Below are 15,632 nucleotides of genomic sequence, written 5' to 3' on the forward strand. Positions count from 1 at the left end.
GGCTAAGCTGTGTCTCAATATATTTCATTTGTGATTTTCATGAATAGGAAGATTTTCCTATTTTAAGATTTTATGTCCGTTGCGTTATGCTAATTAGTGTCAGGCGATGATTCCGCTCCCGGATCAGGGTTTGAGAGTCACAAGAAGTATTTAACTTGTAATGAAAACAACTTTCTGACAAATTAGAAACATGTAATACCTGAAACTGTAGCTAGATTCTTACCCGTATACATGGATGAAAGCTTCACGGCAGACTGCAACCCCTTTTATGAAATGTTCAGAGTCAAAGAGAGTCAGCATGGCACAATCGTCCTTTTTTCCACTGACCTTTGTCAATAGCGCCTGATAAATTCAGGGCAGCAATGTTATTGAGAGCAGTAGCAATATATTTGCACTTTTCCATGGCTAACATTATATCTTTAGAAAAAACTGCAGTAGAAAGGATTATCTACTCATAACGAGCACAAGATTCTACACCGCAGAATACTCCAAACTCATCTCTCGGCATCTCCAGCCAACTTATTATCTCAGCCAATCATGGCTAGTGGGAAGATTGCTGACTTTTTCTGTGGCCAAATCAACTAGGCTCGTAATTTAACAATTTTATTTGTATTTACAGATGGCATACAAGTTTGTTTTTAAGGAGCATGAAAGTTCAGATGTTCAAGAAGGTATTCCTGCCAAATGATGCATTTTGATAAAAACATATGAAATTATTGATTAAATCATTTCATTATTAGTGGGATAGGTATAATCTTGAATTATAATTTTGAATTCCTGACTGTTTGAAATGCAGTGTGTTGACCTTTTAATTGTGCAACAAAACGTATTAGAGAAAAGTTTTTTTAAAGAGATATATATCGTGAATTACCCATAAGTAAAAAAAAACGTATTTTTTTTAAACAGAGATACAGTTTTTAGGCCATATTGCCCAGCCCTAATACCTCCGCATCCTCGTGATTTAGAAGTCGTGTTTTTAAACATAAACTCAAACTTCAAGGAGTAGGGCATTCAAAGAGTTGGTCTGCGTGCTGATGTGACATCACATCAGCCTGCTTTTGCTTGAGGAACAATAGAGGAGCAATAGAGAACACTAGAGTAAATGCCCACACCCCACTTGAGCCATGTCATGTCATTCGTGGATGCACCTTTTGTTAAGTAAATCAGGTGTTAAATGAGGTGAAAAGAAAACTGGAGTAGGACTTATACCTTTTTTCCTTTTTCCTCCATATAGCCTACGGTATACTCTTTTTTTTCTCTTCCTCCATCATTTCCTCCCACTTTTATTCTCATTTACTCACACACACACGTACAGACAGACACATGCACACCGATGTGACTCAGGCCTGATTAAAAAGCCTCAAAGAGATGGATAGCTTTATGAATTACATGTATTTTTATATTAAGCATAAATGGTGCAACATTTGTGTCCCAAAATTGACTGTATGTCTGGCTGGTATGGGGTTTACCCTTTGTGGAATTACCCCTTTGTCAGGATTATGACAACAAATGTCAACTCTGTCTGTACAAGGATCATGGGACAGCTGAAATCACCACTGACGAACCGTATCACAAAATACCATAAATCCAAGTTGCCTTACATAACACTTCCACCAAAGTACCACAGATATACTACAGTATATACAAACTATATAAACATCAAAACATGCTTCTTTCTTTCAACAGGCCTCCCACGCTTGCCAGTTTTTTAACAACTACCGTCGCACAGTCCATCAGGTAGAGTTTTTATGAGGCGAATCGCAGGGGAGAGTGAAGGGTGATGGGAGTCTGTGGCTGAACCTAAAAAACAACTTATCCCTTTGAAAATGGCCTATGTGGCATCAATATGATTCATATGAAACATTTATTTTAGTGTCAAAATTGACTACAAAGTATAAATAGGATAATTTTGGTCACAAGGTTAGTCTGGTCTAATACAGAGTTTGGTACCTCAGTGCGTAATAAGTAAATTATTGTTTCCTTTTCAAAGGATCACAGATGTTTTAAACTTTAAAGCCCTATACGGATTGACGATACAATGCATGCTTCCGGCAGGATGCACAGCCAACTGGTTTGCCTGCCCTGCTGAAGGACAATATTATGCAGAAATAGGTGGTTGGAGTTCGTTGGTCCCTAGAGGTGGTGAGTATACCGGCAACTAGAACATGCTGGTTATGTATCTGATTATGTATATTTTGATAATCATTATCACTATCATCGCTATATAGGAGATGTTAGCTAGCTAGCTAACCTAAATAACTAGCTGGCTAACTTTAGCCTACCTGAATACAAAACGGATTTGGCTTGGGAACACGATACATTTCAAAAGAAGGCAAATAATTAGTAGGAAAACCTTTTGTCATGATTGTGATAAACTCAGCCCATTCCGTAAAATGTGCGCAACCGCGACATTCAAACGAGGCTGCAAAGAAAAGTAATGGGACTGTAGCGACTGTGTTGACTTCAAAATCTGGGGTGTGAACTATATTTCTATTCACGCGTTGATCGACATGGTAAGGGCTCTATTGTATTGGAGAAATTTTGGAAAAAATGGACCCGCTATTACATCATGACGTGTCATGTCGTAACGTGCATCACGCATAAAGCTACTATTTCTGTCTTACAATCTCTCACCACCAGGTGTAACACTTCTCTCATCGTTTAAAAACAAGAAATGGACAGTGACGGGGGTAAGGGGGGATACCTAGTCATTGCGCCATCACTGCATGCGATCATGACTCTCAAAGCCGCTGTTTACTTCTGAAGATCACTTTAGAACTGCCCTAAAAACCTGATTCAAATTCGACACAAACCTTCAAATAGGTATGTAATGACACATTATATAAACTCTTTAGTGTTTATTTACATTTTAGAGGCGATAAGGTGATAAGTTGGACAGATCGAGTGAAAAAAAGCAGTTTTCCCACAGGACAACTGTCCTTCGCACTATCACGCATTAGTTTAGCTTCCCCACCCGCCATTTTTAAAACGACCCGACGTAGCTCATTGCCTTGTTGAAATATGCAGAATTGGGCAGTGTGGAGCTCATACATTACAGTTGATCTGGAAGTATTACATTTTTGGGGCGCTAAAATAAGGGTCAATTGTACGGACCAAGGCGACAACAGTGAGTGAGTTTACGTTATAACTTTAGCACGCTAACTAAGATTGAGGGTACTCCCGTAATTGAGCTAGTTAACATTAGCATTGCTAGCTATCTGATGAACTTTGCTCGTAACAGTTATGGCAATATTGGCAGCTCTCTAAAGTAAAAGATGTTTCCTACTAATTCTTTTTACTACTTTAGCAATGTTATCATATTTCCATGCCACTCTAAATGTGTGTACTTTAGACTAAACAGTCACATTAGCCTCCAAGGTGCAACCCAGGTCTAGTACACAAATAAATATTTGATGCAGCAATTGTGGTACTAGCTAACTCATGTCTGACTACAGCATTGTATTAACTATCAGCAACAAACTCAAACCAACCTAGGGCCATGGCAAAACATGCATAGTGTAACTGCGTCACTGGCCTGAATCTAATCCAATCCGTCTATATCTGTAAAGCGTAGAATTAACTTCTATACAAGATCACGTTGTTATTTCTCAAACAATCATTGACCTTGTTTTTCTGTTAGACAAGTTTTACTTGTATTGTATTTTATATTTTTGAATTGAATGGTATCAGTTAAAATGGGGAGGGAGAAACCATCTTAATATGTAGGTTACTGACCTATTCAAAGCTTCCTCCATCATCCGTCTCCCCTCCAAGCTCGTCACCAAGCTTTATGACCCTGGGACTGAACACCCCCCTGTGCAACTGGATCCTGGATTTCCTGACGTGCTGACCCCAGGTGGTGAGGGTAGGCAACATCACCTCTGCCACGCTGACCGTCAACACGGGGGCCCCACAGGGGTGTTTTCCACAGTGGCGTGTGCTCCTGTACTACCTATTTACCCATGACTGAGTGGCCACGTGTTTCTGGGGAGAATCTAATTCAGTGTCTATTGGACTCCACTTTGAAGAGCCACGTCATCACACAACAGACGTCATCAGAGAGTGCAACAGAACAGTGTACTGTCTACACTCGTTTTGTTGTTTTTATGAAATCGGTTTCGTTAAATCGTTTTTATTCATAGCTGAAGTTGTATTGCTACTGATTCCGCAATGCGGTTAGTCTTTACGACTGAGACCACAAGTTTGTGTTTCGGATTCCTGTTAAGTAACAGTTAGCTGAAAAAGGAGCAGGCTAACGCTAGCAGTTCAAGCCCACCAGTGTTTTTATCCATGGCTGAGCACAAATACTTCAGGTGTTAGATGATTTCCAGACAATCACATGAAGATAAAGGGGAACTGGAAAATGGACAGCAATTTGTCTGCCCTAAATGCACTACCATCAAGCATTTTACAGAACAGATCCTTTGGCTGTTAGCTCGTCTGTGAGTGAAGGAACATTTGCTTTCTAAGTACACTGACCTTGCTGTAACCCAGGAAAACAGAATCTCAGTTTTAAATGCTATAGCAAAGCTGCCGATGAGATGGCCGGCGTTGATCTCAATCCAACGGACAGATGTTAAGCTCAATTCTTTAGCCCATGGAAGACTGGATATTCGTAAGGCGTAGGAGATTGGAGAGGTAGTGTGGCCACCCATCTATCTGAGAAGATCCGATCCAGCTATCAAACAACTTTGCCCCACTTGAGATGGACCTACCAGCCCCTGGAGTCAGCACAGATCCTGCGTGTATACCAACAGCCAGCGGCCACCCAGTGGCATCCTCCTCCACGGCCACCACAGTTCAGAAGGTTGTTTCCCCATTCCATCAGTACCACAATCATTGTGGGCAGCTCAATGGTGAGAGAGTTTGGCATGCCTACGGTCCGTGGACCACTGTCACCCAGGAACCTGTGTCCATGACATGAACTCTCTCCTGCCCACGGTTCTGGCCAACTACTCCAATATTGACACCATCGTCACTCACGTGGCCTTAGTTTTAGGCGATCTGAGGAACTTAGGGAGGACTGCAAAATGTTTTTAAAGACCCTCGCTAGCACAGGGAAGAGAATAATTATCTCTGGCTCCCTCCCGTGCTACCAAAGGGGTTCGGGTACATTTCAGACGACACTTTGCCCTAAACAAGTACCTGAAAAAGCTTTGCAACGACGGGAATGTTTATTTTTGTGGGAGCAACCAGCACCCACATGGGGTTACAGTGTTATTTCCAGCAACATCTCAAACCGTTTTAGAGACTGACAGACAGGGTCTGGTAGTGCTCCAGTTCTCCCTGTCAGAATAACCAACTGAGTGTAACGATTCTCCTCCTCTTCTGAGGAGGAGTAGGAAAGATTGGACCAATACGCAGCTTGGTAAGTGTTCATGATATTTAATAGAACGGAACACTTAATGACAAAAAATAACAAGAGAACCAAAAATGAAACCGAAACAGTTCTGTCTGGTGCAGACACACTAAGCAGAAAATATCACCCACAACTAAAATGGGGAAAACAGGCTACCTAAGTATGATTCTCAATCAGAGACAACGAACGACACCTGCCTCCGATTGAGAACCATACCAGGCCAAACACAAACACAACACAGAAAAAATAACATAGACTACCCACCCCAACTCACGCCCTGACCAAACTAACACAAAGACATAAATAAAGGAACTAAGGTCAGAACGTGACACAGAGGACTTGGATACCATATCAACTCCTATAGAAAGGGCACTACGGTTATTGTGATTAACTTAATTGATGTTCCTTTAACTCCGCCTGAGTTTATAAAAACTGCGAACTCCTACCATTCTGGTAGATTGGACACTGTCAGAAAACGTGGTTGTAACGTTAATAATTTGGTTCGTATTTGATTGGTTACCTCTAGGCAGACGCCCCACAGGCAGTGGCCCACACTCATTTAATATGGGACTTTTAAATGTTAGAGCAATCACTAGTTAAACCATTCTCATGAATAACCTCATTACCGAGCTCAAAGTTGTTTGCATATTTCTCGCTGAAACATGGCTGTGTTCAGGATGTAGTGCTACTCTTATTGAAGCTACCACCTGGACTACAACTTTTCATATTCTATTGAAAAAGGGTGGGAGGAAAGCCTCTATTTTTACTATTGCTCTCGGGTGTCAGACCATTTCATTTGGCGACTTTTGGTCTGTATAGATAGGCCACCAATGCCCTGCCCCACTTTCTTTACTGAATTCTCTGAACTATCGTCTATGTTTCTTGAGAACTATGATAAAATCATTGTGTTGGGTGACAGAGACTGACTCCAAGGCCTTTGGATTTCTGAATCTTTTGAGATCTATAGACTTTATCTAACATATTACTGGGCCCACCATGGCCATACTCTGGACCTGGTTATTACAATGAGGCTTTCTACTGGGCCCACCCATAACCGTGGCCATACTCTGGACCTGGTTATTACCAAGGGGCTTTCTAAATCAAATCAAATCCAATTGTATTTGTCACAAACACATGGTTAGCAGATGTTAATGCGAGTGTAGCGAAATGCTTGTGCTTCTAGTTCCGACAATGCAGTAATAACCAACAAGTAATCTAGCTAACAATTAGAAAACTACTACCTTTTAGACACAAGTGTAAGGGGATAAAGAATATGCACATAAAGATATATGAATGACTGATGGTACAGAGCGGCATAGGCAAGATACAGTAGATGGTATTGAGTACAGTATATACATATGAGATGAGTATGTAAACAAAGTGGCATAGTTAAAGTGGCTAGTGATACATGTATTACATAAAGATGCAGTAGATGATATGGAGTACAGTATATACGTATACATATGAGATGAATAATGTAGGGTATGTAAACATTATATAAGGTAGCATTGTTTATAGTGGCTAGTGATATATTTTACATCATTTCCCATCAATTCACATTATTAAAGTGGCTGGAGTTGAGTCAGTGTGTTGGCAGCAGCCACTCAATGTTAGTGGTGGCTGTTTAACAGTCTGATGGCCTTGAGATAGAAGCTGTTTTTCAGTCTCTCGGTCCCAGCTTTGATGCACCTGTACTGACCTCGCCTTCTGGATGATAGCGGGGTGAACAGGCAGTGGCTCGGGTGGTTGTTGTCCTTGATGATCTTTATGGCCTTCCTGTGACATCGGGTGGTGTATGTGTCCTGGAGGGCAGGTAGTTTGCCCCCGGTGATGCGTTGTGCAGACCTCACTACCCTCTGGAGAGCCTTATGGTTGTGGGCGGAGCAGTTGCCGTATCAGGTGGTGATACAGCCCGACAGGATGCTCTCGATTGTGCATCTGTAGAAGTTTGTGAGTGTTTTTGATGACAAGCCGGATTTCTTCAGCCTCCTGAGGTTGAAGAGGCGCTGCTGCGCCTTCTTCACGATGCTGTCTGTGTGAAAACTTACTACCCTCTCCACTACTGTTCCATCGATGTGGATAGGGGGGTGTTCCCTCTGCTGTTTCCTGAAGTCCACAATCATCTCCTTAGTTTTGATGACGTTGAGTGTGAGGTTATTTTCCTGACACCACACTCCGAGGGCCCTCACCTCCTCCCTGTAGGCCGTCTCGTCGTTGTTGGTAATCAAGCCTACCACTGTTGTGTCGTCCGCAAACTTGATGATTGAGTTGGAGGCGTGCATGGCCACGCAGTCGTGGGTGAACAGGGAGTACAGTAGAGGGCTCAGAATGCACCCTTGTGGGGCCCCAGTGTTGAGGATCAGCGGGGTGGAGATGTTGTTGCCTACCCTCACCACCTGGGGGCGGCCCGTCAGGAAGTCCAGTACCCAGTTGCACAGGGCGGGGTCGAGACTATGGGTCTCGAGCTTGATGAAGAGCTTGGAGCTTCTACTGGGCCCACCCATAACCGTGGCCATACTCTGGACCTGGTTATTACCATGGGGCTTTCTACTAGGCCCACCCATAACCGTGGCAATAATCTGGACCTGGTTAGTACCATGGGGCTTTCTACTGGGCCCACCCATAACCGTGGCCATACTCTGGACCTGGTTATTTTTTATTTTATGTTTTACCTTTATTTAACTAGGCAAGTCAGTTAAGAACAAATTCTTATTTTCAATGACGGCCTAGGAACAGTGGGTTAACTGCCTGTTCAGGGGCAGAATGACAGATTTGTACCTTGTCAGCTCGGGGGTTTGAACTTGCAACCTTTCGGTTACTAGTCCAACGCTCTAACCACTAGGCTACCATGGGGCTTTCTACTGGGCCCACCCATAACCACATTATTAAGAAACACTGTCTTACATTTGAAGAAAATACAGATATTGAGTGTATGATCAATACTCCATCCCCTATTCTGCCTTCCTCTTGTGATGATTCCGTTGATAACTTTAATAGCAAATTAAGGGCAACCATTGATGGTTCCAGAAAAGTTGAAAAAGGCAGTATCCATAGGGAGAGCCCCTTACATGAGTGATGAAACAAATCAATTAAAGAGAAAATGGAGAAAGGCAAAGTTGCAGGTCCGTTGTGATATTCTGAGAGAGACACTTGGAATATATAACAAGGCAATTTGAAATGCCAGACAGGCAAATTTTTGTAACTTGATCACTAATAATCAAAATAATTAGAGAGCTCTTCTCAACCATTGATGGCCTGATAAATCCATCAGCCCATCCCCCGTCAAGCCAAAGAAATCCATTAGATAATCCCTGGGCTTCAATACCTCTTTTGCCAATTGGCCTGGACCCTTTGCTGCCGACACAGAGCCCCGTCGATCCATCACGACTGGTCTGCCAACGTAACTGTCCAAGGTGGTTTCCACAGGCTCCACTGTTTTTTTTCTTTTTTCTACCAGGCAAGTCAGTTAAGAACAAATTCTTATTTTCAATGACGGCCTAGGAACAGTGGGTTAACAGCCTGTTCAGGGGCAGAACGACAGATTTGTACCTTGTCAGCTCAGGGGTTTGAACTGGCAACCTTCCGGTTACTAGCCCAACGCTCTAACCACTAGGCTACCCTGCCGCCCCGTTGCGACGTTCCCGAGGCCCATCTGCTAGCCTGCTGCTAGCCCCGGCCTGCTTGCTGTCTGAATCTCCATGCCTCCAGCTCACCTAGCTACTCACTTGACTCTATGATTAGTTGGCTACACATGCCTCTCCCTAATGTCTATATGCCTTGTATATTGCTGTTTTGGTTAGTAATTATTGTCTTATTTCACTGTAGAGCCTCCAGCCCTGCTCATATGCCTTACCTGTCTTAAATGGTACTTCGAGAGACAAAAACTCTCTCATCGTCACTCAATGCCGAGGCTTACCTCCACAGTACTCACATCCTATACAGACCCTTGTCTATACAGTATGGCTTGAATCTATCCTTCTGTGCCCAGAAACCTGTCCCCTTACTCTCTGTTCTGAACGCACTAGACGACCAGTTCTTTTAGCCGTATTCTTATACTACTCCTCCTCTGTTCCTCTGTTCCTCTGGTGATGTAGAGGTTAACCCAGGCGCTCTCATTTGTTGACTTCTATAACCGTAAAAGCATATGTTTCATGCATGTTAACATTAGAGGTCTGATCCGGATGTCCTAGCCATGTCTGAACCCTGGCTTAGGAAGGCCACCACAAAATCCTGAAATTTCCATCCCTAACTACAACATTTTCTAACAAGATAGAACTGCCAAAGGGGACGGAGTTGCAATCTACTGCAGAGTTCTGTCATACTATCCAGGTCTGTGCCCAAACAATGAACCTTTCCAGAAACAAGTCTCTTACCGTTGCCACTTGTTATAGACCCCCTTCAGCCCCCAGATGTTCCCTGGACACCATATGTGAATTGATCACCACCCATCTATCTTCAGGGTTTGTACTGTTAGGTAACCTAAACTGGGACATGTTTAACACCCCAGCCATCCTACAATCTAAGCTAGATGCCCTCAATCTCACACAAATGATCATGAAACCTACCAGGTACAACCCTAAATCCGTAACCATGGGCACCCTCGTAGATATCCTCCTGACCAACTTGCCCTCTTAATACACGTCTGCTGTCTTCAACCAGGATCTCAGCGGTCACTGCCTCATTGCCTGCGTGCATAATGGGTCCACGGTCAAATGACCATTCCTCATCACTGTCAAACGCTCCCTAAAACACTTCAGTGAGCAGGCCGTTCTAACCGACCTGGCCTGGGTATCCTGGAAGGATATTGACCTCATCCTGTCAGTAGAGGATGCCTGGTTGTTGTTTGAAAGTGCTTTCCTCTCCATCTTAAATAAGCATGCCCCATTCAAAAATGTAAAACTAAGAACAGACATAGCCCATGGTTCACCCCAGACTTGACTGCCCTTGACCAGCACAAAAACATCCTGTGGTGTTCTGCATTAGCATCGAGCCCCCGTGAAATCTAACTCGTCAGGGACCAATATACTCAGTCAGTTAGGAAATCTAAGGCTAGCTTTTTCAAACAGATATTTACATTCTGCAGCACTAATTCCAAAATGTTTTGGGACACTGTAAAGTCCATGGAGAATAAGAGCACCTCCTCCCAGCTGCCCACTGCACTGAGGATAGGAAACACTGTCACCACCGATAAAATCTACGATAATCGATCATTTCAAGAAGCATTTTTCCACGGCTGGCCATGCTTTCCACTTGGCTACCCCTACCCCAGCCAACACCTCAGCACCCCCTGAAGCAACTTGCCCAAACCCGCCCCGCTTCTCCTTCACCCAAATCCAAAGACCTAAAGTTCTGAAAGAGCAGCAACACCTGGACCCGTACAAACCAGCTTGGCTAGATAATGCTCTCGTTGGATGGCCCTCACTACTTATCCGTTGCCAAACCCACTGGCTCCAGATCATCTATAAGTCTTTGCTAGGTAAAGCCCTGCCTTATCTCAGCTCACTGGTCACCATAGCAACACCAACCTGGAGCACGCGCTTCAGCAGGTATATTGCACTGGTCATCCCAAAAGCCAACACTTCCTTTGGACGCCTCTCCTTCCAGGTTCTCTGCTGCCAATGACTGGAACGAATTTCAAACATCTCTGAAGCTGGAGTCATATCTCCCTCTCTAACTTTAAACATCAGCTGTCAGAGCAGCTTACCGATCACTGTACCTGTACACAGCCAATCTGTAAATAGCCCACCCGACTACCTAATCCCCATATTATTACTTACCCTCTTGCTCTTTTGAACCCCATTATCTCTACTTGCACATCATCATCATCTGCACATATATCACTCCAGTATTAATGCTAAATTGTAATTATTTTCACCTCTATGGCCTATTTATTGCTTACCTTCCTACTCTTCTACATTTGCACACACTGTACATAGATCTGTCTATTTTTATTTTCATATGTGTTATTGATTGTACATTTGTTTATGTGTCACTCTGTGTTGTTGTTTTTGTCACACTGCTTTATCTTAGCCAGGTCGCAGTTGTAAATGAGAACTTGTTCTCAACTGGCCTACCTGGTTAAATAAAGGTGAAATATATTTTTATTTTATTTTATTTTAATCCTACCCCCACAAACCTATGTGAACTTTCCTCCACATCTAAACGTGATGAGTTCAAAGCATTAGGCTGGGTGTCAGTCAAGCAATACCTGTTGAGAAGTTTGATGATATGTGCCCTAAGTCTACCACTTAAAGGCACTATGGAGGTATTTTCCCTGGTTGACAAAGGCATGCTGAGGAAAGTGATATCACAATTTATACCTGCACTCTCGATCCTATACACAACACCTTCTTCAAAGCAGTTTTTATTTGCATATCTGAAGAAGTGTAAGCTCTGGTTAATGCCTCCCTGTTCACGGGCACTCTCCTCACTGCTGTGGTGAAATCCCTTATGAAGAATCCCTTCAATGTTTGGGCAATCTCCAGCCTTCCATTCTTAATCAACATTTTGGAGAAATTGGTTTTCAAGCTGATTTTTTAAGTGCCAACTATATTTTTTGGGCCCACCACAGCACAGGGACAGCCTTAGTTAAAGTGGTACATGATCATAGAACCAACACAGATGCCAAACAGCTCTCTGTCCTTGTACACTTGGATTTAAGTGCTGCTTTCGACACTGTTGACCGTGATTTTGTTCTGGATAGACTGGAGCGGTGGGTTGGCCTCTCGGGTCCTGTTCTAAATTGGTTTAGGACCTTTGTAACCAGTCAAGAGTTTTTTTTGTCACCCCTTGTGAACATATCTCAGAGAAAATACATATCACATGTGGCATTCCACAAGATTCGATTTTCGGTCTGAAACGGTTCAGTTTATACATGTTACCCATTGGCAGCATTATCAGAAAGCACAGCACTGATTTTCAATGCTACGCAGACGAAACACAACTTTACATTTTTGTGTCATCAGAGGATTGTTGCTCCACGGATAAATTACTGTCATGCTCTCCTGTCTGGTCTAACTAAGAAAGCCATTGGTCAACTGCAAAACACTCGGAATGCCGCAGCAAGGGTACTGACCAAGACCAGACGGACAGCACACATTAAACTGGTTTTAAGGTCTCTGCACTGGCTGCCTGTGAGTTTAAGATTACATTATAAGATTCTTCAATTTGGTTTTTAAATACAATTCTTCCAATATAAGAATTGTACACTCTAATACATGTGAGACATGCTTTTAAGTTATGTACCCAGTAGATCCCTCAGGTGCTCTGGCATTTTAACTATCCCAAAGCCTAGGACCAAGAGGCATGGCGAGGCAGCCATTAGTTATTGTGTCCCCAGCCTCTGAAATAGCCTGTCTGCCGAAACTGTGGACATTTTTAAAAGAGATCTTAAAACACACCATTTTAGCTTCATTCAGTTTTTCTTTCAGTTATTTTCATTGTTTTAATTAGTTTTTTCTTGTTGTGTTTGCATTCCATGTCTGAAATATGCTGTATAAATAAAGCTAGATTTGATTCAACACAATCATGAAGTTTGTTGACTGCAGTGGTGGGCCTGATCACCGGCGATGATGAGACAGCCTACAGGGAGGAGGTCAGTGACCTGGCAGTGTGGTGCTGGGACAACAACCTCTCCCTCAACATCAAGAAGACCAAGGAGCTAATCGTAGACTACAGGGCTGCAGTGGAGCGGGTTTAGAGCTTTAAGTTCCTTGGTGTCCATCTCAACCTTAAAGGCCTTAAACTCACCTTAAAATCCTTAAAATGGCCCACTCACACCTGCACAGTTGTGAAGGAGGTGTGACAGAGCCTCTTCCCCCTCAGGAGAATGAAAAGGTTTGTCATGGCCCGTCAATACCTCAAAACATTCTACAAGGACACACCCAAGAAATACTCACATCAAACCACACCCCCAAGGCAACTCACGTTTACCATCTGTCATGGCCACCAGAATTTCTAGAGAAGCAAGCCGAAAAACAATGCAAAATCAGCAGGTGCAATTCCAAGTTAACGTTTCTCTTCTCAGTGCGTGTTCGGGACTGGTGAAGATGAAACTGATAACTCTGCTGCCTATCAGATAACAAGCTCACAGCAGGTGCGTGAGACAGTTTAAAACAACTTGGTCTGTGAAAAAATTTAAATACCCCCCTTTCTCTTGAGGATAAGGAGGACTGAGTACTTTCGTGGGCGTCCACTCGTTCTGTTACAGTTATTGTAAAATTCCACTGATTGGATCAGCACGGCGCAATATCGCTGTGTAAAAGGAGGATCCAATTATTAGATCTGATGTTGTGCTGTTTCTATGGAAACACTGGTGTGACTGAACTTTGGCTCTGCCCTATCTCATCCCTTTCTCTACCTGTTGTGCAGTAAATGGAGTCCTGCAAAAGCACTAACAAAATCAACTGTGTGTGTGTCTGTGTCTCCCCACAGGGCCAGCTACTACAGAAAGGGTGGGCGCGCCATGCTGCCTGTGAAGTGGATGCCTCCGGAAGCCTTCATGGAGGGGATCTTCACATCCAAAACGGACACATGGTACGTTTCATTGAAACACACTCTCAATAACACTTTAGTTATCTTGAATGTCACCCCCTTTCATTTCACCGCTCCAGTCTACCTCACCTCCCCCTCTCTGTCCTAATGGAGAATATGCTTTTTCACCTTTTGAAAGCCTCACTACTTTCTCCCTCTCTCCTTCACCCCTGTCACCTTTATGATTCTTTCCCTCCCCCCCATCTCCTTCTTCCTCCTACCTCTTTCCCCCTCTCTCTCAGGTCCTTTGGGGTGCTGCTATGGGAGATCTTCTCTTTGGGCTATATGCCCTATCCCAGTCGCAGTAACCAGGAAGTGTTGGAGTTTGTCACCAGTGGGGGAAGGATGGACCCTCCCAAAAACTGCCCAGGGCCTGTGTAAGTCCAAAATACCACCAAAACTATCACACTTCACCCAAACACATGTAGCAGATGTGAGCTAGCAGGCTAGTGAAGATTGAAAAGTGAACTGTCGCTCAGTCAACTTCCGGCCCTTTCTGAACTGACACTCAAGACAGGGATGGAACTTATTCTGTTACACACATAACACACCCTCACACACAGTATACAGTTTCACCCATGCACACACAGTATGCAGACTTACACAGGGATTCAAGCGTACACACACACCCATAACTTCTCAAACTATCACGTGCTCGCAACCCTTTTCTTCTGTGATAATTTTATCACACAAAAACAGACACAGTCCCCATGTAGTAAACTTCATCATGACTAGCTCACATTACCACAGTATATTACACAATAGGCAAATCAGCCCTGCCAATAAAAAAAATAGCTTGAGTTGATGTCTCGGTGGGGTACCCCAGGGTTCAGTTTAACCCCCACTGACTTTCCAACAGTAATCACTCAAACTAGTGGGATGTTACACTTTATTGACATCATTGTGTGCGAGTTTGTCAAGTGTATTAGTGAATGGGGGAACATGTTTTTTAACTGTTTGTCAACGTGTGGTCTCAGATATCCCAGACCTTGGAGCATCGTGAGCTAGGCAGCAAAGGCACAAGGTCTGAGGAGAATGTCAGCTTCTCTTTTACATTTCAAAAGGAATCTTCAGACAGCCAACTCTCCACACAAATCACAAGTTTCGGTAGGCGAGGCTTAAAATCAAGCAGGAATTGTGCTCATGATTAGCTAAGGTTGCAAGTAGATATGGCAGTGACGTTCCCGGTGACAGTTCCAATTTCTCTCAAAACAGACGTTTTGTACAGACGCTTTAGCTGGAGCATTGATACATTGCCAGAAGTAAACCGTCTGTCTAGAGACTAGTCAACATTTTTGAGTGTGTGTGTGTGTGTGTGTGTGTGTGTGTGTGTGTGTGTGTGTGTGTGTGTGTGTGTGTGTGTGTGTGTGTGTGTGTGTGTGTGTGTGTGTGTGTGTGTGTGTGTGTGTGTGTGTGTGTGTGTGTGTGTGTGTGTGTGTGTGTGTGTGTGTGTGTGTGTGTGTGTGTGTGTGTGTGTGTGTGTGTGTGTGTGTGTGTGTCTCAGGTACCGGATAATGACACAGAGTTGGCAGCATCAACCGGAAGACAGGCCCAACTTCTCCACCATCTTGGAAAGGATTGACTACTGCTTACAGGTAGGGAGCGTGACAATTGAGAGTCAACACCTCTGCACTTGAAATGTGCTCAAGTATTATTATGACTGTCTAACTGCCACAAGATGATTTTAATATGTTTGACTATTTTAAGAAGTGACATAGCTCATAACATGTCTGTCCGTGTA

At 43.4% G+C, this 15,632-nt stretch overlaps 1 protein-coding gene across 1 annotated transcript in view; it reads left to right on the forward strand.

Annotated features, from left to right (window-relative positions):
- alk (ALK receptor tyrosine kinase) overlaps positions 1–15,632 on the forward strand; it is a 738,611-nt gene that overhangs the window by 715,704 nt on the left and 7,275 nt on the right. Inside the window, exons 26-28 of the mRNA XM_052470437.1 lie at positions 13,793–13,894; positions 14,134–14,268; positions 15,396–15,486. Of these exons, the coding sequence (XP_052326397.1) occupies positions 13,793–13,894; positions 14,134–14,268; positions 15,396–15,486 (328 nt within the window). The remainder of the gene's footprint in view (positions 1–13,792; positions 13,895–14,133; positions 14,269–15,395; positions 15,487–15,632) is intronic.

This window comes from Oncorhynchus keta, chromosome 2 (genome assembly GCF_023373465.1).
Source record: "Oncorhynchus keta strain PuntledgeMale-10-30-2019 chromosome 2, Oket_V2, whole genome shotgun sequence".
NCBI lineage: Eukaryota > Metazoa > Chordata > Actinopteri > Salmoniformes > Salmonidae > Oncorhynchus > Oncorhynchus keta.